The sequence below is a fragment of the Protopterus annectens genome, chromosome 11.part0, assembly GCF_019279795.1.
Source record: "Protopterus annectens isolate FY-2018-M chromosome 11.part0, PAN1.0, whole genome shotgun sequence".
NCBI classification, from domain to species: domain Eukaryota; kingdom Metazoa; phylum Chordata; order Ceratodontiformes; family Protopteridae; genus Protopterus; species Protopterus annectens.
In genome coordinates this window covers 507,370,034-507,387,526 of record NC_056745.1, presented here as the reverse complement: position 1 = coordinate 507,387,526, position 17,493 = coordinate 507,370,034, and the positions used below count along the sequence as shown (strand labels likewise).

The 17,493-nt window shown below is 43.0% G+C and overlaps 1 protein-coding gene across 1 annotated transcript in view; it reads left to right on the top strand.

Moving 5' to 3' along the window:
- Nucleotides 1-13,791, top strand: part of CCT2 (chaperonin containing TCP1 subunit 2) — a 980,031-nt gene extending 966,240 nt beyond the window's left edge. Inside the window, exon 16 of the mRNA XM_044088004.1 lies at nucleotides 13,453-13,791. Coding sequence (XP_043943939.1) covers nucleotides 13,453-13,483 — 31 coding nt within the window. The 3' untranslated portion in view covers nucleotides 13,484-13,791. The remainder of the gene's footprint in view (nucleotides 1-13,452) is intronic.
- Nucleotides 13,792-17,493: the final 3,702 nt, after the last annotated feature.

The following is a 17,493-nucleotide window of genomic DNA, read 5'->3' as shown; positions in this document are numbered from 1 at the left end:
GAGTCCACTGATGGATCTGACTTGTCAGACCACCAGGAGGGGGCTTATTCGCCCTATGAGGATTCTGATGCTGAAGAATCTATCCCTTCGGCTTCCCCTCCTGAAGAGTTTTCTTTTGGTGAGACCTTACACTCCATGAGAGAGCATTTTCAATGGCAAGGTCAGGAATTCTCTGATTCCAGAAAAAGATTAAGGACCTTTTTACATTTGCCTCAACATAGGCCCTTAGCTATACCTCCTGTTTTGACTGTAATTGATGTGTACAATGATGTCAGCTCAGCCCCTGATACTCTCCCTCCGGACCCTGCCAAACCTGATAGATACTACAGGGTCCCGGATTCACATTTCCATTTGTATAAAGCCCATTCTGCAGACCCAGAAACTAATGCTCAGGGCCCTAAAGGGGTTGCGGCTGCCACTGCCAAAAATCCACTACCCTCTGAAAGAGAGTCTAGAGCTTTAGAGAGATGGGGAAAGAAGGTATATACTTCTGCAACTCTTTCCGCCAGGGCATTAAATTGTCAATTTCATATGATACAGTACCAAGAGTATTTGTTAGATGAACTGAATAAGAAACTTTCTTCTGCTGAACCCCTTGATTGTAAACCCTTCAGGATTTGGTACACAACTCTCAGCAGGTTAGTAATCATTTCTTAAAATGTGGCTATGATGCATTGGAGGCTTCATTTAGGTCAGCTATGACTGGGGCAGTTATTCGTAGGCATGCCTGGCTGAAGGAACAATCCTTGCCAGACCATGTTAAAGCTAAACTCCTGGATGCTCCATTGGAGAAACAAAATTTATTTGGCTCCTCTGCTCAGGAGGTCTTAAAAAAGTTTGAAGAAAAGGCAAAATCTGTGCAGACAGTTAAGGATTTCCTGCAAGTACAACCTCCGAGATTCAGCAGAAACTGGCCTACTAAGAATTGGTCCTTTCCAGACTCGGACAGAGCCCAGAGAGGCAGGAACAGATGCCCCAGAGGCAGAGGCCAATCGAAGGGCTCCTACAGAGGCCGTCAGTGGCAGCCTGCCAACCAGAGGCGTAGTGCAACAGCAGCAACAACTACTACTACACCAGGACAGGCTCAATGACTTTATTCTGATTCCGCCTACCAGGGCTCAACTGGAAGCACCCTTGGGCGGAAAGCTTGCTTTATTCTCAAAAAACTGGCATTATATTACAAGGGACACATGGACACTGCAAATAATAGACGAAGGATACAGGTTCCACTTCCACACTTTGCCAAAAAGAAATGGAATGCCAAGCCTACCACCAAATCAGAGGGCAGAGGCTTTAAAGCAGATCAACAACTTGCTTCAAATGAGAGCTATAGAAAAGGTACCACTTTCAGAACAAGGCCAAGGATTTTACTCCAGACTATTCCTTGTACCAAGAAAAGAAAAACAATGGAGGCCTATTCTCGACCTGTCCGCACTCAATGCTTATCTCATTGTGCCAAAATTCAAGATGCTGACCCTACAGCAACTTCTTTCCATGTTGGGCAAGGAGTCTTGGCTGGTGACTCTAGATCTCAAGGAGGCATACCTGCACGTCCCTATTCGACCAAGTTGCAGAAGACACCTCAGATTTCTTGCAGGATCAGAGCATTATCAATTCTCAGCATTGCCCTTTGGCTTATCTACTGCGCCCAGAGTATTCACGAAATGCCTGGCATCAGTAATTGCACACTGCAGACTACAGGGGATTCAAATCTATCCATACCTGGACGACTGCCTTATACAAGCGGACAACAAGGGAAATTTGATAAAGGACTTGGACTATGCCATCCACCTGCTACAGGCCTTGGGATACACAGTCAACATCCAAAAGTCAAGACTTGTTCCATCCCAGAGGATAACCTTTTTGGGTGCAGATCTGGACACAACCACCCAAATGGCCTTTCTCACAGAAGAAAAACAAAAACAACTTCCGGATTACTTCATGATTCTGACAAGACAAACTCAGCTTACTGCAAGGAAAATCCTGCAGGCCCTGGGTTACATGGCATCCTGCATACTTCTGATACCACAGGCCAGGCTGCATATGAGAAAATTACAATGGTGCCTAAGGAGTGTATGGTCTCAACACAGTCACAGTTTAGATACCTTGATACCAATCATTCCTTGCCTTCAAAAGGAATTCCTGTGGTGGGCTCAGGCCTGCCAGTCCAACAGAGGGTTGCCTTTCAACAAACCAAAAACAAAACAAACCATCACCATGGACGCTTCAGACCGAGGATGGGGAGCACACATGGAGGGCAAATGTATCCAAGGCCTATGGTCTCAAGGGCAGCTACGCATGCACATAAACCAAAAGGAAATGCTGGCAGTGATGCATGCAGTTGAGGCTTTCAAACCCTTCCTCCATGAAGGCCATCTGTTAATAAGGACAGACAACACCACGGTCATGTGGTACATAAACAAGCAGGGAGGCACACACTCCTACCCTCTATGCCGGCTGGCTATGAATCTATGGGATCTATGCCTGAAACTCAATATCCAACTACAGTCCCAGTTCGTGCCAGGAAAAGAGAACACACTGGCAGGCAGCTTAAGCAGAACTACCATGGATGCACACAAATGGATGCTGCACCCAGACATCTTCCAACTCATAGCAAAGACATGGGGAATGCCAGAGATAGATCTGTTCGCCTCCCCCCTCAACCATCAACTGAAGACATTCTGCTCAAGGACATACCACCCACTAGCTTGGAGGGTGGATTCTCTCTCTTTCAGCTGGAAGGCTCTAAAAGTATATGCCTTCCCACCTCTCCCATTAATGTACAAGGTTCTACTGAAGATCAGGGAGGAACAGCCGAGAGTGATTCTGATAGCTCCAGACTGGCCAAGGCAACACTGGTATCCACTATTGAGGAGCATGTCACAGGCAAAACCATGGCCTCTCCCCCTATGGCCTCTTCTTCTGACGCAGAACAATTACAAGATCATGCATCCCAACTTGAAAACATTGCAGCTAACTGCCTGGAAAATTCCTTAAATCCCAATCAGAATGTTTTGTCACAGAGGGTGAAGGACATTATCATGGAAGCTTGCCGCCCTTCCACAAGGAAGACATACTCAGCTAAATGGAAAATATTCCTCATTTGGAACACATCAAAAGGCTCAGATGTGACAGTGGCAAGCATCACACATATTCTGGAATACTTAGCAGAATTGTTCCACAATGGCCTGTCCTATTCCTCCATTAAGATTCATGCCTCAGCAATTTCAGCAGAATACAATGTGGATCCGCCTATCTTCTCACACCCTCTCCTCAGGCAATTTCTGAGAGGGATAAAAAAATATTAAACCTCCAAGAAAACCTCCTCTACCTGCTTGGGATCTCAACTTTGTGTTGAAGAAACTAACACTTCCTCCTTTTGAACCAGCAGCATCAGCGGATCTACAGTTTCTGTCTTGGAAAACTGCATTCCTTCTTGCAATAACTTCAGCAAGAAGAGTATCTGAGTTACAAGCATTAATGGTAGTACAGCCATTTCTTATCTTCCATCAGGACAGAGTCTCACTAAGAACCAATCCTACTTTTATGCCAAAGGTGGTATCTAGAGTATCCTTGAACCAAGCTATTCACTTGGCTACGTTTTTCCCAATTCCACAAAAGAGGGGAAATACTTCTGCACACCCTGGATATACACAGACAACTACGCTACTACTTGGACAGAACTAAAAGTAGCAGAAAAACTGACCAACTATTTGTAGCGTATGCTAGTGGGGTGCAAGGAAAAGCAATTTCCAAACAAACAATTTCAAAATGGATAGGAAATTGCATTCGTTTTTGTTACTCCTTTCATGGAAAGACAGTTCCTGCAAACATCAGGCCTCATTCCACAAGGGCCATGGCCACCACTACAGCCTTCCTACGAGGGGTGGCTACCAAGGACATTTTAGAAGCTGCTACTTGGAGCTCCGTGCATACATTTGCCAAACATTACAATCTGCCTTTATACTCCAGATACAGAGCAGGTTTTGCTACTGCAGTCCTGCATGGGATCTTAACTACACCATCCTTTTCTTAGTACCTCCTCCCCCAGATTGGCTATGGTATTCTACCCATATGTTATGACTGCAGATGCATCCTTGAAGGACATAGTACAGTTTTGTACCTACCATAAATGTAGATGTCCGATAGGTATGCATCTGCAGTCAGGATTACCCTCCCTCCTACCCCTCTGTGGTACTCCTAGGGTGCTTACCCCTCTTTTAGCTAGCTGGGGGAATCTATTATGGTGTATTTGTTTGTATATACATAATTTTGCAAATGTTTGGAACTTTATTGCTTATATCCAAATTTAGCCTTCCTAGAGGGCACCTGGCATCTGGGGCAAGAAAAACTGAGGAAAATGGCGTCGGCTGATGCTTTTATACCCCAGACGCTCTGACGTCGGGGAAAGTGCGACATCAGCCGAGGCCAGACCCAGACTTTGGAATCCGGCCGACCGAAGGGCTGCCTGAGGCAGGACAACCCATATGTTATGACTGCAGATGCATACCTATCGGACATCTACATTTATGGTAGGTACAAAACTGTACTTTAATGCCTTTGCTGTTATCAAAGAGCCATTTCAGAGAGTGGTTTTGGATATTGTGGGACCCGTGAGTTGCTCCAAGTTCTAGAGGAAAGAAATGCATCTTGGTGGTGGTAGATATCCTGAGTCAGTGTCTGTGTTATCTATTGAGACAGAGAAGGTGGCAAATGCTTTGTTAGAAATCTTCAGCAAAGTAGGATTTCCACAGGAGATACTGACCGAGACCACCCCTACCATCCCCAAACTAATGGCCTCGTGGAGAGGTTAAACCCTACATTGAAGTCTATGGCGACAGGCATTTGCATACCAGTTTAAAAGGGAGTGAGACAAGTATTTGTCCCATCTGTTATTTGCATATATGGAAGTACCGCAGGAATCTACAGGTTTTTCATTCTTTGAGTTTTTAAATGGGCATAGGGTGAGGGGCCCTTTATATTTAATTTGAGACGAGTGGGAAGGTGAGAGTGAATCTCACAAGGAGTTTGTTGTAACTTATGTTCTCAACATTTGGACAAGACTTAAGGAGCTCATGGGTTTAGCTGAAGAGAACCTAGCAGTGGCCCAACAACAAAAGGTGTGGTATGACAGGAATACTCAAGCCTGAGAGTATGCTGAGGGGGCAGAAGGGGGATGGTACTTGTTCCTGTTAGACATAGCAAGTTACATGCAGCTTGGGAGGGACCCTTTCATGTGATGAGGAAAACCAATGATGTAAACAACATAGTAAATTAGGTAGGTAGGAGACAAGGGCACAAACTGTACCATGTGAATATGATGAAACCGTATCACGACAGGGAGGCCCTAGTATCGAGCATTCGTAGTGGATGGTAGGAAGAGTCTGAAAGGGGATATGGTAACTGATCTTTTGGGTGAAGCTAGGATTGCCACCACTGTGGAAGAGATTGCTATATCACAGCAGTTAACTCCTAATCAAGTCCAGGAGGTAGAAATGGTATTGCAGGAATTTGAAGATATGTTCACAGAGACACCTGGGTGTATTGACTTGGTGCAGCACCATGTGGACACATGATCCCAAAAACCTATTAAGCAGGTTCCTTTTAGAGTTCCTGAGAGTGAAGCAGACTCTGAAAGAAGTAGTAAGATGTGTAGACTACTGGAAATTAAATAGTTGGACAGAGTCAGATGCATACCCTATGCCGAGGACAGACAAAGCCCTAGAACATCTGGGAGGGCTAGGTATCTGACCACTATTGATTTGACTTGTTTAACTTGCTTACTTATGTAATCTCTGTAAATAGTCTGTTTGTAATATGTAAAGCTGGTATTATGTAATGCTGTATCTGCTTATCCTTGGAGCTTTTCTCCCTGGGCCTCCACTGAAAATGGACATGCATCCAGTCGGACTATCCCGGTCAACAAATGTAAAATAAAATAAATAAATAAATGCTAGAACTGGGAGTAATTCAATAGTCTAACAGTGCTTGGGCTTCCTCAGTAGTGCTATTGCCAAAGAAGGATGTTAGTGTGAGATTCTGTGTAAACTACTGGAAATTAAATAGTTGGACAGAGTCAGATGCGTACCTTATGCCGAGGACAGACAAAGCCCTAGAACAGCTGGGTGGGGCTAGGTATCTGACCACTATTGATTTGACTAAGGGGTACTGGTGGGTACCCTTGAATTCTACTGCTAGATAAAGGTCAGACTTTGTATCCCCTTCCAAATTGTATGAATATACTAGGTTGCTTTTTGGAATGAAAAATGCCCCAGCAATTTTCCAGAGGCTGGTAGAGACTGTATCTTGGTAGGAGCAAGGGAGTATGCTCTAGAATACTTAAATGACATCACTATTTACAGCCACTCCTAGCAGGAACATCTCCAACATGTGAGGAGACGTCTTGGATAGATTAAGTAAGACAGCAATAACCATTAAACCCAGTAAGTGTCAAGTGGGTATGGCAGAAGTCACTCACTTAGGACACAGAGTGGGAATTGGGAAAATTAGGCCAGAACCTGTTAAGGTGAAGGTTATTCAAGCATGGCCAATTCCTGTTACTAAGAAACAAGTGAGAGCATTTTTAGGGACAGTGGGGTAATATTGTAAATGTGTGCCCAATTAACAGTACCATAGCTGCATCCCTTACAGACCTAACTAAGAAGAATAAACTGGACAAGGTAGCGTGGACCACAGATTGTGTACAGGCATTCCAAAAATGAAAAGATTTAGGGAGGACCCCCTGTGTTAGCCAGACCAGATTGCAATAAATAATTTATTGTATGGGTAGATCTTCAAATTATGGGATGAGGGCTGTGTACGGCCAAGTTTCTGCAGATGGAGAAGAGCACCCAGTGGTTTATCTGAGCCACAGTGTCCAACTTAGAGAAAAGTGTTATGCATCTGTGGAGAAAGAGTGTTTGGCCATAGTGTGGGCATTGCAAAAGCTACAGCCCTGTCTTTATGGGAGAAAATTCACTGTACTCACAGATCATAATCCTCCAACATTGCTTAATAGGGTCATTAAGCAAAGTGCCAAGTTACTGAGATGCAGCCTAGGACTGCAAGCATATAATGTGAACATACAACATTGCAGTGGGGTTAATAATGCTAATGCTGATGGATTGTCCAGGAGAGGAGTGGGTTAATATTCTCAGGTAGCCCCATTTTTCTTGAGCATCGGTTTTCAAGGGTCACTTGAAAATTGTGCTTGAGTCGTAAGGGGGAGTGAGAAATGTGAAGAAACTGAAAACACTGTCATCTGTGTTAGCAGGTCTGGCAGGCGATTTGTGTATATTCTCAAATTAACTTGTAGGCCAGCAAGCCTAATTGTGAAAATGTAAATAAGTTTCAAAATGTTTATTTTTCCCCCTGTTTAAACAGAATGTTTAAAAAATCCGTCAGTGTTTTCATACATTTCTAATTGTGCATGTTTGAGAGGAAGATTCTAAAATACTATGGACTATCAGTTGAAACAGTAGGTGATGTCATTAGAGTATTCCTGGTTGCTAGGGGGTTGTTTGAACAGCTGATTGACAGGAAAAATAACTTTTTTCAAACAGCTGACTGCTATTTTTAAAATAAGACAGTTGAGACTGTTAGCTGAGTAGTTAGTTAAATGCTGAGCAGCTTGTGAAGTGTTGCAGTCACATTGCTGTGCAGTGATAACCAAAGAAACAAGAACTCCCCAAAAAACTGTAAGCCTGCCTTTGTCTCGCTGTTGTGTGTTAAATTAGATTAGGGACAGTATTCTGCAGTTAGATTAGAAAAGTTAAGTTATTAAGATCAAGTTTTTCTGGAATGATGGACTTCTGTCTTATGGTTTAATTTTACATTTCTGGTGATTAAATTCTGGTGTTTATTGAACATTATTGATTTGCATTCTTGTAATTTTACTTATTCTCAAGCGTTTTTCATTACTTTACATTGTGGCTGGAAATCTGTTTGTTCTTTAGAGAATAGAGAGTGCTTATACCTATTTGATACTCCCCAGGTCACCTTGAAGGCCTGATCGCTTCTGGTTATAGCTATCATTTATTTTGACATTTAATTTTCATAATTGCACACCCCCTTTAGAAGAGCATGAAGACACTGTGATTGGTGGCAACATTACTGTATTATTTTGGGGAAGGGACACAGCTGGAAATCTGTGTCAGGCTTTCCCAGAAGCGTTTGGATGTGTGAGATTCAAATTTACTTTGAGTGTCAGTGCATCCGAGATCCTAAACTGGAACATTGCTCTGAAGTGTGTAATAGGGAGTTACATTGGGGTGGACAGAAGTTTACAGTCCAGTCCCAGATTGAGTGTTTTCCTGTTGTGCTTTTAGGGGAAACTTGTGAAATATTACTCCTGTTTAAGTGACAACCTCACATTTGAGTCAGTAGCGAGGATTGAAGCCCCTTAGTTACTGACCCAGGATAGTAAGGGACATCACATTTAATTGGTGGCAGTGTGGTGGGTATTGGCCGGACGTCACAGGTTGTATCAGCCCTCTCCTGCCACAAGAGTGGTGACTAAAACATTGCCAAGAAGCAGTTAGTGTGTGTCGATCGCAGCATCAGCAGAGAACGGCAGTCTTAGCAGTGAAAAAGAATGCCACTAACTTTATGCAAGTGCAAGAAGAATAAATAAAGCAGAGAACTTAGAGCATACAGTAAAAATAAATGTCAAAAGTGCAAAAATATACTTGCATTTTTTTATAAGCAAGGGATGGATTCAGATGCAAGCCAGATCTCGCCAACTCTCTAGTGTCGTTGCCAGACACAGAGGACCTCTGGATTAATGAGCATAAACTTGCACTAACATGAGGCTTTTATATAAGCAGAAAAATACTTTTAACCCAGGACTGCCCTCAGGCCAATCGGGTAAGTACCCAGTAAGCCTTCCACCAGCAATTCCCAGCTCATGTTGGATCAGCCCACTCCTGCCATGAGTGCAGTCTAATACCCTGTTAATGTAAAACAGCTGGTTTAGAGCCCAAGTATAAGATAACCTCCCACCAATAAGCAGTTACAACAGCAGTCATAATAATGTACTTTGAGTACAGCACCTGCAGAAGACAGCAGTCTTAACAGTGAAAAGCAGTGCTGCTAACTACAAGGGCTAGAAAAACAAAGCAGAGAACTTCGACTTTGCAGTAAAAATAAATGTGAAGACATGCAAAATTATATTTCTTTTAGAAGCTAGGCATGGATTTTGATGTAAGCTGAATCTCTCCAACTCTCTGGTATCATCGCCAAACACAAAGGAGGTCTGGATAAAGCTAAGATCAACAAGTTCTATTTAAGAATCCTCTGACAAGGGGCATGGATAACTGGCGGTCCTCCTTCAGCTGGACAGACAACTTTCTCTGTTCCTTTTCTTTAGTACCACTTATCACCAGGATATTGCAGAAAAGTGAGATCAGATGGACCAAGAGTAATACTGATGGCTCCTTACTGAACCAGGCAACACTGGATCTGATATTGTTTTTTCCGTCTGCCTAAACTGTTAGGTATTTTGGATCATTTGCCAGCAACTTTCAGACTCTTGTATCCAAGGCTCCTCCACCCTGTATCAATAATTCCCCTCCACCCTCACAATATTTCAGATATCATTTGCTGTTTGTGTTGTTCAGATGTGATCCCAAGACTCTGTGCTTTTAACTACTGAAGGTGGCCCTTAGGCTGAGGGGACGGTACATTAACAGGAGAGAATATTTGTTTGGAAATCATCCCTAGAAGCAAGTAGTCTTACAGTTTCTGCAGTGCTAGGAGGGCTGCCCTCATTTCCAAGACATCAATGTGAAAATTGGCCTACTGATCAGACCATGTACCTTGGACCAGACATGATGACAGTAGCTTGGTATGTTTGTGTGTGTGTGTTTGTCTGTGTATACATATGTATAGATCCATAGATATGTATAGATATACCTAGATGTGTGTGTATATAAAAATACACACAAACAGGGAGGAATCTGATCCTACCTCCTATGCTGAGAAGCTATGAGGGTATGGCAGTGGGTGATCACTTTGCCTGTTTTCTTGACAGAAATGCACTTTCCTGGGAAGATCAGTTGTCTCACCAACCAACAACCCCGGCAGATTTATTCTGTTGCCTCATGAGTGGTCTCTTCAGTTCACAAGTGGGGAATCAGAACTTTTGCTGTTGGGGCTATCCTTGAAGTGATCTTTTTACTTCCCTAATGAAAACAGGTGCAGCAATTGCTTTCTCCTGATTTTACTAAAGGGGCAGTTCCCGAGAGATTCTCTGGTCAGACAGTGGCCAGTCCAGCTCCTCTATGCCTTCCCCTGGTATCCAAGTGTAGAAAGTAGTCAGATGCAAAGCCACAATGATCTTCATTACTCCATAATGACTCAAGCAAATCTTGTTCCACCTAATCTGGCCTCTCTCCCATCAAGGAGTCCCTTGGCTCTGGATCCCAAAAAGGATCTTCTCTCGCACCTGTCTGGGTTGCCTCACATGGATCTTCTCACTCTCAAACTAACTGCATGGTTTCTCCAGTTCTTGTAATGGCCAGAGAGCCTTTATTGTCTCAAGAGCTAGTTCATATTCTTTCCACCTCCCAGAAGGTATTTACTCATAGAGTTTTACTATAGTGTTTACAAGCACAGATGGTCAGAATTTCTTGCTTGAGCTTCAGCTCAGGGGCTAATCCATTCACGAAGTCCTTTTTCTTTCACAACTCTTTTCTTTGGGATCCATCTGTTTGGCAATTAAGGTACAACTAGCTGCAGTATTTCATTTTCACCAAAGGTTTGATTTCCCATTAGTTAGCCTCTCATAGGTCTTGCAAGGCCTTTCTTAGGGGTACATTCCTGCTTCATCTGCCAGACTGCCAGTCACTCCCTGGTTTTTCACTTTTGTGTTAGAATCTCTGCCCCCTTTGAACTAGCATCAACCACTTCTGTAAAATTCTGTTTAAAAAAAAATATTCATTGTGGCAATAATATCAGCCAGGAAAATTTCAGAGTTCCATGCATGATCACCTTTTCCATCTTGTCTAGTTTTATACAAAGACAGCTTTTCTTTGCACATCTGTCTTTTCTCCCCAAGGTGGCATTTGAATATAACCTTAACCAGCCCATACCTCTGCTGGGGTTCTTTCCAAAACACTCTAAGAAAGGAGAATATCTGCTTTACACCATGAACATGCATAGACAATTGTGGTTCTTCATAGATCCAAGGCCATCAAGAAGGACCTCTGATTGTCTGTGCCCTTTACCCCGAAGAGATTAGGTACTAAAGTCTAAATTACTTTGCCCAAATGAATGTCAGCTTGCCTAACATTCATCAACTCCAGTAATTGACTTTCATAATTTAAATCTAAAGCTCATTCTGCAAGGTCAGTGACCACATCCAACAACTTTTTCAGGACTTCTTCTGTGGATAAGACATGCAGCTGCTGCTGCTTGTGCTTTTTTACACACTTTTGCCAAACATTATAAGTTGGACATAATGTCTAAATCCATAGTATCCTTTAGGGTAACTGTTCTGAAAGGCCTTGTATCATAATACCACCCAAGCGATAAGTAGCTGGGAATTCTGAACTAAGAGTCTGATTGGACATATGGGATGAATAGGATATGGCAGTTTACTTAACAGCATGCTGTATCCTTTCATCATCGTCTGTCCAATGCATCATCCTTCCCCCTGCCCCCCCTTCTACTATCTAGTTTTGAAGAACTTAGAGGGTCTGTTTCCCATAGAGATGTATAGTAAGATTTTCTGTACTTTAGGTCAGCAAACTTGATCTGAGGAAGCTTCATAACCAGGTACATGTCTGGAGGGAGAATTTAAATGGGGCTCAATGCTAGAGCATTCATTTTTCTGGCTCAGATCCAACAAGTGGCTGATGTACCCAGCAGTCTTATCAGACAGATAAGGATAAAAAGGGTCCAGCATTATGTTAATTGCATCACTAATGTTTCTGCCTATCCTCCATTGCGTTGAGGTTCTCCTTATAAATGTTGGAAGTTGCATGATAGCAGCATCTGTGGTCTGCAATCTTTCATTTTGGAAAGAGTCTTGTCCTCTCTTTTCCCAGAGTAAGCACTACACTGAGATAGTGGATCAGCTAATGTACTTATAGAATATTTTTGTAACCCATGTGGTTTTCTGTTAAAGTAACATTCACTTATGTTGTCTCTCAGTCTCTGCTTGACTTACAAAACCATGTCTGACCCAGCTCTTTTACAAATCTAAAGAAATCCCAATCCCTGCACACCACACGCTCCAGAGACCTCAACCTCCTTACCACAATCAACAGAACGTGCTGGAGGGACAGGTTCATAACTCAGAGGCTGCCCATGCTGTGGAATAGACTTTTCATACATGTCAAACAGAGCACTTCACTGGCCCTCTTTAAGAGAAATCTTGAGTGGCTAGGAAATAGAAAATTCACCCCGAGAATCACTGCAGTGGCTCTACTCAACAGAGTTACTGGGAACTAAGGTCGGGTGACACGATGCCAGGGTAATCCTATGGGCTAGGCTTGTAAAGGCTCCAGGGCCATTAGCCTAGTACACACCTATGAACTACATGTTGGAAAATCAAATCTGAGAAGAAAACTTGACTGCTGGGCTTTGAAAGCTTGGAATGATACACAGATTGTCATTACCATACTCACTGACGTATATAGGGGATTTCTTTTTGGCTCTTACCTGCTTGTCTGTCAGCACCCACCTTTCAGTGGTCATGTGGGCCCTTTTGTTCCTTCACATTGCTTCACTTAAGCATTCTATGTCATTCTTTTGAGGAAGTGGAGGCCTTGTCTTTCCAGCAGATTCACTTTACAGAACCTTTTAACTTTTAGCTAGCAGAGAGAGGTTAGAGCTGCTGGAGACCCCTTTATGTTGGGTAGGCTCAGAATTTCTTTATGCTTTCTCCCCTCTCCTTGTTAAACAGCAAAGCTGGTCCTTTCTGGGTGCATGTTTCCTCATGTCCATCCTGTTTTACTTAGCAGGCCACCATCCTCACCTGTTGCTCTATTCCTAAAATTGTAGCCCTTGAAGCATACCAGACACACTGAAAGAAGTGGAATACAGCTGTCCTTGGTGCCATCTTCTTACCAATTTGTCCAGTACAAAGGTGGAGTAATTCAGGTCAGTAGGTAGGGATTCCTGTTTGTGCATAATGAATCCATTGTGCAGATACTGACATGTTTAAGAAGGCAGACTCTCTACGTTAGCTTCAGGATAAGTCTTTCACATGAGAAACTTTGCTGCAAGTAAGTTATTTGCTACTTTTTCACTATTTGTTGTGTTGTCGTTTAGTATGCTTTTTATCTGTAATTCTCTAAGTTACGCCATAGACTGTTTTCTATTTTTGTCTGAAGTCCAATGTACTGCCAGTCAAGATTTGCATTCACATTGTTAGTTTAATGCAGAAATATTTTACTAGTCATCTGGGTAATAAATTACTTTATGCAAATTCTGTATTTTTTCTTCCAGGAAAAGAGTACCAGACTATTACCCATGTTAAACGTAGAGCAGCTTTGTGAATACAGACGCTATACATCACTGGATTGCTCAGGAGAAAATTTGGAAAATCGCCAGACTTATTTAAAGGAAAAACTGGATACACTTGTATTTGTCATTGCTTGCTTCATATACTATACTTTGTACGATTAATTTATTTACTATATGCTAGAAAGGGTCCATCTGGTCTCAGTAGCTATAAAAATATACTGCTGCTGCTGTTGTCATTTTGAAGCAGATATAATTCCACTGATAACACCATTGCATTCCTGTGCATCCAGACTTTTCAGAAATAAAGTTTCTTTCACATTTTGTTTAGTTGCATTAATTTAATTTAATTTACTGGATCTGTGTAGGTGATCCATAACTGTGCCTTTAATTTTGTGAATGTGTGGGAGAATTTTTTTTTGGTGAAGGTATAAATCCATTTTATACATATATAATATGATACATTGCTCGAAAGGGTCACAAGAGCTGGATAATTTTTTTTTTTTTTGCCTGGCACTCCTCTAAAATGAGACTTCCCAGTTGGACGTTTAACAGTTAACACATTAATAAATCCACACCATATACTATGCACAGTTCACACACCTCTGTCTCACAGCTACTAAGGCTTAACCATAAACCCAACATGTTAGTCATAGGAGATTCCATTGAGAAACACACAGATGTGCCTCTCACCAGGCTTGATAAGGAGAAAGTCATGGTTAGATGTTCGTGTTTCACTGTTTCAGTCATCACATTTGGGTTACCCTGTCAGGGATAGCCCTCAGTCGGCCAGAATACGAGAGGCTTAGTATTTCTGCGTTGGTTGCTGTCACTCCAGGACTGACATCAGGAAGTCAGTGGTATAAAATCAGGCAGCTGACGCCATTACATCAGTCTTTCTTGCTGAGGAGCCCAAAGTAGAAGCAGTTCACTTGAGTGCCGTTTGGCCGCTACCTGAGTTTTCATTTCCAAAATTTAAGTTGAAGTCTTCTAAAGCTAAGTACCCCGTTGGGGATCCTTTTTTCTTGCTCTAACCTATGTCAGAAAAGGTTAACAATTGTCTCGCCTGTGGAAAGCAAATACCGCACTGAGATTTCCATTCTTACTACATCACTTGTTTAAGCCCAGACCACGACGTCCCTTGCTGTCTGTTTTCTGCTTTGTTCAACGCCAGAACTATATGTCATCGGGCCCTTATTGTAGCTAAATACTTTCACGCTCGATCTCTGTATTCCGAAATGGCTTTGGTAAGCCATCAGACTACCGTATCTTCTGAAAAAACCTAAGGATAAAGACAGAGACAGACCGCACAGGTCCAAAACTGCAGACAACACTTCCGTTAAGCTAGTCTCCAGTTCGCCGGTACTCTTTGAGGCACTTTCGCAGTCTCTGATGCCCGCTTCTGTGGATTCTCAGGCCACTACAGAGACCCGTTCGGAGTCTGGTATGCCGTGAGACTCTTCTTTGACTAAGGCTTCTGCGGATGTCTCTACCATGGATGGGTCCGAAGCTGCTGAGCAGGCACCGGCTTCCAAGGAAGTTTTTCACGCTACCGATATTCGACACAACCCGGCAATTTCTTTCACGTGTTCAGTTCTTTCTAAACTACTGAGTTTCTAAGCCCCAGGGTACGAACTAAGGCTAAAAACCGACCTAAACTCAAGCACCTGCTTCCATGCCTCAATACCAAATGCTTAAAATGGTGGAAGGACCTTATCATGCTTATTAGGGGAAGCCAGCCTACCCCTTCTAAAAGAAAGAGACTTGTTCTCAGCAGCTTTATCTGACCAGGAGTCCGACGAGACTCAGGTTTCAGAATATGAAGACATACCCTTGTCTGCTTATGAGGATTCAGATGCAGAGGAATCCATTCCCTCTGCCACTCCTCCAGAGGATTTTTCTTTTGGTGAAACCCTACATACTTTGAGAACATTTTCATTGGGAATGTCAGGATTATCCTCAGTCCAAAAAGAGACTCGGAATTTTTAGATTTACCACAGCACAGACTTTTAGCTATCCCTCCTGTCCTGGATGTTGTAGATAATGTTTTCATGGAGTCTAGTTTAAGTCCTGACACCCTACCACCCGCTCCCAGGAAACCTGACTGGTATTAGAGTCCCTAACTCTCTCAAATTTCTTTTCAAAAGTCCTACTGTGGACCCAGAGGTCATCTCCCAGGGACCTAAAGAAATGAAAGCAACCACAACCAAGAATCCCACCCCTTCGGACAAGGATTCCCAAGCTTTAAACAGTTGGGTTAAAAAAGTGTACACCTCTGCAACTCTTGCCATTAGAGCACTAAATTGTCAGTTCCACTTGTTGAAATACCAGCAACATACAATGGAACTCCTTAAACAAAAATTATCTACCTTTCCTGCTTGTGCAAAAAAATAAAGAATTACAGGAGCTTATGCATTCTGCAAACCAAGTTACTAGGCACACCTTGAAATGTGGCTTTGATGCCCTAGAGGCGTCCTACAAGACAGCAGTCACAGGTTCTGTACTTAGAAAGCATGCTTGGCTTAAGGAACAAACCTTGCCAGACCATGTCAAATCTAAACTATTGGACACACCATTGCACAAAGACAATTTGTTTGGCACCAAGGCAGAAGAGGTCTTAAAAAAGATGGAAGAAAAAGCTAAATGTATGCAGACAGTTAAGACTTCTTGCAAGTCCAGCTTCCGAGGTTCAGTAGGCATTGCCCCTCCAAGCACTGGTCCTTTCCAGCCCCCTCAAAGCCAACTCAGACAAGACCTAGGGGAAGCAGACCGCCCCCCAGACAGCAGTCCCAGGGAATGCAGAGATCTAAGCAATGGGGTACTTCCACTTCTAAGCCACCCCTTATGGAAATAAATCACAATAACTTTACAACTCCTCCCCTTATCTCTGCCCACCTACTTGTGCCCCTAGGAGGAAAACTCTCCTCTCATGCAAAAAACTAGGCTTCCATCACCAACGACCGATGGGTCCTCAACATAGTGTCCCAGGGATACAAATTTTATTTCCACAGGCTGCCAACTCCAAAGGGGATGCCAGATCTTCCTCCAAACCAGTGGGCAGAGGCACAAAAACCAAGTATTTCTTGGTTCGTCAACCTGCTTTCCATGAGGGCAATATAGCCTGTTCCTGCAGACCAGATAGGCCAAGGTTTCTATTCCAGGCTCTTCCTGGTACCCAGAAAAGAGGGCACCTGGCACCCAATCCTCGTATCTATCAATTCTAAACACTTTCCTGGTGATACCAAAATTCAAAGCAGCTTCTTCCTATTCTATCTAAGGATGCTTGATTAGCCACCCTAGACCTAGAAGAGGCCTATCTACACATCCCAATCAGGGATTCTTGCAGGAAATGTCTATGTTTCTAGGCAGGATCTATGCACTTTCAGTTCTCTGCGCTTCCCTTTGGCTTATCCACTGCTCCCAGAATTTTCACAAAATGCCTGGCTCCTGCCATTGCTTTTTGCAGACAAAGGAGTATTCAAATTTACCCCTACCTAGACGACTGTCTGATTCAGGCAGACTGGAAAAACTATTACAGCACCTGACCTTTGTAAAGGACCTATTGACCTCCGTGAGGTACACTATAAATGAAAAATTAATCCAAACTAGTCCCCACTCAAAAAAATTGTATTCCTGGGAGCAAGCCTGGACACAGCATCCCAGATGGCATTCCTTACTCCAGAAAAACAAGCCTATCTGACAGGCTACTTCTCTCAACTAGTCACCAGAACCCAGTTATCCACAAAGAAAATCCTGCAAGCTCAAGGGTTCATGGCTTCCTGTATTCTACTCATTCCATATTCCAGACTGCATATGAGGAAACTTCAATGGTACTTAGAAAGCCTTTGGTGTCAACACTCTCAGGACCTGGAAACTATCATACCTGTGATACCTTGTCTAAGGAAAGATTTTCTTTGGTGGGCAGCAGCATGCAACCACAACAAGAGCCTTCCCTTTTCAGAACCCCATGCCACCCAGACCCTAACCACAGATGCATCAGATTTCACCTGGGGTGCACACCTGGAC